The 6,954-nt window shown below is 47.3% G+C and overlaps 1 protein-coding gene across 2 annotated transcripts in view; it reads left to right on the top strand.

Moving 5' to 3' along the window:
* Positions 1 to 1,991: 1,991 nt before the first annotated feature.
* The window catches only part of Atp6v0e1 (ATPase H+ transporting V0 subunit e1), a 25,199-nt gene continuing 20,236 nt past the window's right edge, over positions 1,992 to 6,954 (top strand). For both annotated transcript variants that reach the window (XM_031352825.1, XM_031352826.1), the window contains exon 1: positions 1,992 to 2,183. In XM_031352825.1, coding sequence (XP_031208685.1) covers positions 2,080 to 2,183 — 104 coding nt within the window. In that variant the 5' untranslated portion in view covers positions 1,992 to 2,079. The remainder of the gene's footprint in view (positions 2,184 to 6,954) is intronic.

Genomic DNA, 6,954 nt, shown 5'->3' with positions numbered 1-6,954 from the left:
TTCTGGCTGATCTTACCCTGTCTTGCCTGCTCTGTTAGGTGGCACAGTGGTTCTGCGGGAATACTCTGGGCCTAGAATACACAATGGTGTAGTGAGAACATTCTATGTCTAACAAAATCCCAGAAGCAAGACAGCTGAACAGTGCCTAGTCTCCAGGAGCAACTGGTATAAACTCGCAAACGTACAACATTACAATGTGACATTGTCATCTATAAAGTTCACACCTGAGAATCACACAGTGGAGTAACAGCCACCCATCCCCAGCTCTGCCAAAAGGTTTTAAAGTATGTTTAAGATTCTGTGTTTGGCCAGGCGGTGGTGGTGCACGCCTTTAATCCCAGCACTTGGGAGGCAGAGGCAGGTGGATTTCTGAGTTCGAGGCCAGCCTGGTCTACAGAGTGAGTTCCAGGGCTACACAGAGAAACCCTATCTCAAAAAAAAAAAAAAGATTCTGTGTTTGGCCACATTCATCACTATACTATCCTCTGCCACAGGCTGGACATTGAAAGTTTTGAACAAGGTCATACAAAGACACACAGATGTGCTAACAGTAGGAAACGGGCATTGGTGGTGCTTGGCTTGGGATTCAACATCATAATTTCTGCTGAGCTAAGTTTTACAGGAACAAACCATCAGCACAAAGAATACCAAGCGATTCAAAACAAATGTTTCTCCCTTAAACAAAGAAGCAAAATACTTAGTTCAAAATTCGGAAAGAATAAGTTATTGTTTTGTTTCAAAGGCCATTTAATCATCTGGTTTTAACTACCAAGTACGGTGGACAACTAAAGTCTGTTTTTGTTTGTTTGTTTGTTAATTTTTTGGGGCAGAGTTTCTATGCATAGCCTTGGCTGTCCTGAATTGGCATGGTAGATCAGGTTGGCCTCACATTTACAGAGATCAGCCAGCCTCCAACTCATTTGAGTTCTGGGGTTAAAGGCCATCACAACTGGCTCAGTTAAAGTCTTAAAATCATTTGAAAAGCCAGCACAGCGGCTGAAGGTTCCAATTAATTTAGGAATCCATTCTACTTGATGAAGAAATGAGGAGAGGTGGCTACTGCCAGGAAACCGAGCCCCAGTCCAGCACACTGGATTCAGCTGACAGATCTCCTTTCCATCTTGCTCTGTGTACAAGCTTCTTCAAAAAAAAAAAAAAAAAAAAAAACCTCAGCTCAATATGGTGGTTTACTCCTAATTTCAGCACTCTGGAGCTGGAGGCCAGTGTGTTCCACATAACAAGGCCCTAGCCCTAAGAAAAAAGAAAAAGAAAACACTCCTCCAAGAACTGCTCCCTCCTCTGGGCCTCTGGAAGTTCATGGTGCAATGGGTCTACAACAACTCTGGTGAGTGCCACAACTCTGATATTTCTGGGTAGTTCTTATTCTTATTGAAAATGTTGTGATAATAGACAGGAACGTGGCAAAGGGCCTGGTCATCCTCAGCTGTCTATCTGCACTGTGGCCTATTTGCAGGCCCATCTCTGAAGATGCGACCTCTCTTAGACAGCCGTCAGATGTACTTCTGTAACTCAGACTCTGGCACACTGTATACAAGACATACAGCAGCACCAACGGTTAAGAGCCTTACAGCCGTTAAGTCACTTACAATGTGACTGTGACCCAGTTCTTCACTTGCAGTAGAGATGGCAATTCTGAGTAGTTCATGGGCTATGGAAGAATGCAAAGTTTACTCAGGAGCCTAGCATACAAGACTCTAGAACAGTAATCCACTATTGTAGATTTTACGTCTTTATGTCTGCGCGTAAAATATAGATAAAACTGTAAATAACACATCATTAAAATGGGCCTAAATTCAAAATGGGCCTAAGTTCTTGAAAACTTTGCTGATCCCCTCCCTGGCGGCGGGCCCTTCACCTCAGACAAGCTCCAAAGAGCAGCAGCCTTGAGGGAGGCCAGGTAAGGGCGGGGCTCCGGTCCAAAGGGCGGAGTCCGACGGGGGAGTCACGCCGAGCGCAGTGGGCGGGGCTTTAGCGCGCCGATCACGTGAGCCCCCTGTTGACACTTCCGGGTGGGACGAGAGCGAGGCCGTGGATTGATTCCGCTGCTGGGGCGCAGGCATGGCATATCACGGCCTCACTGTGCCTTTGATCGTGATGAGCGTGTTCTGGGGCTTCGTGGGCCTCCTCGTGCCCTGGTTTATCCCCAAGGGTCCTAACCGGGGGTAAGTGCGCCAGGTCCGAAGTGATGGGAGCGGAGGACCCCGGTGGGAGGATCACAGAGAGAAGGATCCTGTGTGGAGGACTAGGGCGGGAGGATGAGGCGGGGTGGACCACAGAGGGGAGGACCGCATGCGCTCCTCAGAGCCTGTCGGTGTCCCCGGCTGGAGGGTGAGGTCACCTTTGGCAGCCCCTCCCGGAAGTGAATTTTAGGGAGTGCTTTCTGTCTTGATGGACCAAAAGCGTGCACTTCGACCGAAGAGAAATTAGGGTGCCTCCCAAGCCACTGTCGCTGCTTTGGTCCTGTGTTTCATGCACGGGAGGCTTTTTGCCTAAACTTCAAAGAAAGGGATCTGAGAACAGAAATCTCCCTCTGCTCCCATGCTGTCGCAGTTGCGGACTCTGACAAGCTTGCTGCATAGCGTTAAGTTCAGCCTTTGCATCTAGTGGGCCCAACCCAGGACAGGGTGAGCCTCATCGATCTAAGCGAGGTTAAAGCACCCAGAGCCGAAAGTATTGTTTAGAAACCTCTGCGTCATACCTTCTAGGGCGCTCCTGCCCTTGTTTGTAAACAGTATTTACAGTGGTTGGCCAAGATAGGTTTTCATCCCCCCACCTAAGGTTTTGCTGAATACCGCTTTCTGTATTGCAGTGTAAAACAGACCTCTTCAGAGGAGCCTGGGACACCCTCTTTCTAGTTCCTCTTTTGAATTAAGTAATTTTTTCCCTCTCAACTCAAGATCATGTGAAGGTGACACTTGAACTTAAGTAGCAATGTGTCAGAAACATCTCTTGCTTTAATGGATTAGACACTGAATGGTGGGTACATAGTGTTTAGCTCCACAGCACTTTGTAGAGTAGACAATGTATATCAAGTGGGACATTTCGATTAATGGAAGTTTTACTGTGTTTTGTGATATTAGCTTCTATTGCTGTCTGGAATATACTGACTTTAACATTTTTTCTATTAGCCTAAGAAAACACTTTTAAAGATTTCTGTATTAGTTATTTTATGTGTATAAGTATTTGGCTGCATGTATGTAAGGGCATCACATGCTTTCAATGCCCACAGAGGGCTTTGGATCCCTTGGAATTGGAGTTAAAGATGGTTATGAGCTGTCACGTGGGTGGTGGGACTAGAACCTAGGTCTTCTGGAAGAGCAAGTGTTCTTAACCAAAGAGCCATCTCTCCAGGTCCAAAATAAATGGCTTTTGAAAGGGAAATGATAGGTGAATTTCTGTCATTTGTAAGCATCAAATCCCACCTCTCGATAACAGTTCAACAGAATCATCTTCAGTTGATGTGGTATCTGAGTTGTGGAGTTATAGAAGTAGTTTGTATTAACCAAATTCATTTAGACCCCTTTTTTTCCTCTTGGAGTTAAAGACAACAAAATGCCTCTGTTGTGTTTAAACCAACCCCGTTTCATTCCACCACTGTCTGTCTTTCTGGCCTTCATCCCAGAAGTGCTCTTATTAACGTGTCTAGTTTGGACCACTCCTTTCTTAAAACCCTGCTCTCCCCGTCCTTGGCATCAGGTGCCACTCCTGTTATACAGAGTAAGGAAACCCAGTGCTCATAGTCAGGTTCTCTTTGACCTGCAGTGGGATCATATCTGGGGCCCATTTGCAGCCTCCACTGCAGTCCTTTGTTTTTGCTCTTGGCAGGATCCAGCAGGTCTTGAAATGGTGCCTCCTAGGAGTTAAAGGCTTACAGTTTAGGAAACACTGTTCCAAGGTGACTGAGCTCTTCTGACCTTGGAAGATTTAGTTAGCTTTTCCATGTTCCTATGTTTTACTGAAACATGGACATTTTAGGATTAATTAATACCAGGTCCCTTCTTCATCCTCCTCTCCAAAAGATTGTAAATCAAAAGTTTTTTTTTTTTATATAAGTTATGCTTAATGAACTCTGATGCTTTTTTTCCTATGTTTGTGTTTGTGTGTGGCGGGGGTGGGGGCAGGGATGAGGGTGAGGGAGTAGGGGTGTGTGGAGATGGGGGATGTAAGTAGGGGTTGCTGAGAAGTGAACCTAGAGCCTCCCACCTTCTAGACAAGCACTTTACCACTGGGCTGTATCCCTAGCCATCACGCTGAACTGAATATTTAATATAGGAAAGCATTTCTGACTTGTGGGATTAGGAGATTTTCATTAAGGAAATAAGGAACTGTGCAAGAAGGGAGAGGAACAGAGGGCTTCTCTGTTGAATCTGAGAGACCCTTGCTCAATATTCTGAAAATGGGCGGTGGGGAGGGCATCGGGCCTGATGAGACAGCAAGAAGGTAGCTGGCAGGGACAGGCCCCTCCTGAATGTGTGGGCATTGGGGAGCCAGTCCCTTGTAAGTCTTTGGATTTTTTTTTTTATGGTGGGATGGGACATAGTAGGACAAAGTCTACTCTGTGCCTGCTGTCCTGAGCACACCTGTCCTTCATAATCTCCCTCTTTTCTCTTTAGCAGCCCACAGATCCTCAAGTCCTCCTTACCAGATGTGGAGGATCACACAGGGATTAGTAGACCAGGGGCTATGTCAGCTCCAGTTTGGCCCTCCTACCCCCATAAACATTTTGGAGTGTGTAGAAAGTAAAAGGTCCCATATGAAAGGCTGGCTGGTAGCCTCAGGGGGTAAAGGTGCTTGCTGCCATGTCTGACGACCCCACAAATTGTTCTCCAGTCTCCCCTTGCATACCATGGCATGTTAAGACCTGAGTTCAATACCCAGGGCACACGTAACTCCAGCTCTGGGGAAGCCCAAGTCACTCTGGCCTCTGAGGGCACTTGTAATTGTATGCATGCATGCATATAACCACATGATTAAAATATAATCATTTTTGTTGGTTTCTGTTTGTTTGTTTTTTTGAGACAAGGTTTCTCTATGTGACTCTGGCTATCCTGGAACTCACTCTCTAGATCAGGCTGGCCTCGAACTCAGAAATCCACCTGCCTCTGCCTCCCAAGTGCTGGGATTAAAAGTGTGTGCCACCACCGCCCGGCTTTTTTTTTTTTTTTAATAATTATTTATTTATATTTTTGTATAGGAATACACTGTAGCTGTCTTCAGACACACCAGAAGAGGGCATCAGATCCCATTACAGATGGTTGTGAGCCACCATGTGGTGGCTGAGAACTGAACTCAGGACCTCTGGAAGAGCAGTCAGTGCTCTTAACCACTGAGCCATCTCTCCAGCCCCTGAAGCAGTTGTTAGGGGAATGTTTTCCTGTGGCAGCTAATACTGGGTGTGTAATACAAAGGCTCCTCAGCCATTTCTCCTCTCTGAGATATCTTTTGGGGAAGAGAGCAGAGATTCTAAGCTAGGCTTGGAAACAGGAGAAGATGAGCAGGAGCTTGGCACAAGACTCATACCCATGTGTCAGGGCTGGGGGTGGGGGGTTGTAGTAAAGGCACCTGCCTTCAGGAATAAAGGGTTGAAAAGAAGAGTTGGGCTAGGCGGTGGTGGCGCATGCCTTTAATCACAGCACTTGGGAGGCAGAGGCAGGCGGATTTCTGAGTTCCAGGCCAGCCTGGTCTACAGAGCGAGTTCCAGGACAGCCAGGGCTACACAGAGAAACCGTGTCTCGAAAAGACAAAACAAAACAAAACACGAAAAGAAGAGTTGTAAGGCTAGTCATCTCTCTGTCCATCTGTCCATCTTTATGTAGCCTAGACCAACCTCAAATTTGTCATCCTCCTGCTGTGGCCTTCCAAGTGCTAGGACTACTGGTGTGCACTACTGTAGGCAGCCGGGTGAAGGGCTTAGATTACAAGTGGCTACATAGGTTCTCAGTTTATTGTACAACTGTCACGTTTCTTGTCTCTGAAATGCTTCTAGAGGTGCTGGAGAGAGGCTCAGCAGTTGAGAGCTTTTGCTGTCTTGTAGAGGACCAGAGTTTGGTTCTCAGTACTCACGTCAGGCATGACCACCACTCCAGCTTCAGGCCATTCACACTCTCTGGCCTCCATGGGCATCTGCACTCACTCAAATAATTAAGATGAAACACATCTGAAGCCTGACCAGTATTTGCCACCTGCATTGCTGTAAGCCCTCAAGTGTGCTGTACCCTCGGCCTTTATGATCTCACACTCTCGATCAGTCTGCCTTCTCACCACTCTCACTCGGTTTCCCCACCCTGTTTCAACCCAGTGGAGAGATGGGGACAGAAATCAGGCCAGATTTTACCAGTTTTCTTCTGCTCCCTCCTGATAACGTTTTGGGCAGAGGCCTTGCAAAGGCTGAGATAGCTTCGACCTTACCTCCTGCTTCCCAGGCCAGCCTTGCTGGTCTGTTCAGCCACCCAGGCCTCCTCCTTCTGAACCCCCAAGACCCCTCTCAGCTCCTGCCCGAGTTTTCTGTCCCACTGCTGGGGACACTCAAGTCTGCAGTCAGACCCCATCACTTGCCAAGGCGTCATCACACCTGCTTAACACTGCCATCCACAACCCCGGCACCTCTCTTCCTCACTCTGTTTTCTGAGGTCAGCAGAGGCTGCTCCTTCAGCATGCTGCTGATGATTGCTGTCTGCCTGTTGTTCATTGTGTGTTGTCTGCTCCCTCTCCTCCGCAGCCTGTAAGCTTCCCAGGGAGGACAGGACAGACTTTTTATTATATGTGTATGGGTCTTTTGTCTGCACGTATGTCTGTGAACCACATGCATGCAGTATCTAGAGACGCCAGAAGAGGGCATCAGATCTCCTAGAACTGGCGTTACAGACATTTAGCTACTATGTGAGTGCCAGGAACCAAACCTGCATCTACTGATAGAGGGCGCAGCCAGCAGTC

This window comes from Mastomys coucha, unplaced genomic scaffold (genome assembly GCF_008632895.1).
Source record: "Mastomys coucha isolate ucsf_1 unplaced genomic scaffold, UCSF_Mcou_1 pScaffold5, whole genome shotgun sequence".
NCBI lineage: Eukaryota > Metazoa > Chordata > Mammalia > Rodentia > Muridae > Mastomys > Mastomys coucha.
The sequence above is the reverse complement of the archived record's forward strand: the minus strand, read 5'-3'. Positions and strand labels throughout refer to the sequence as shown.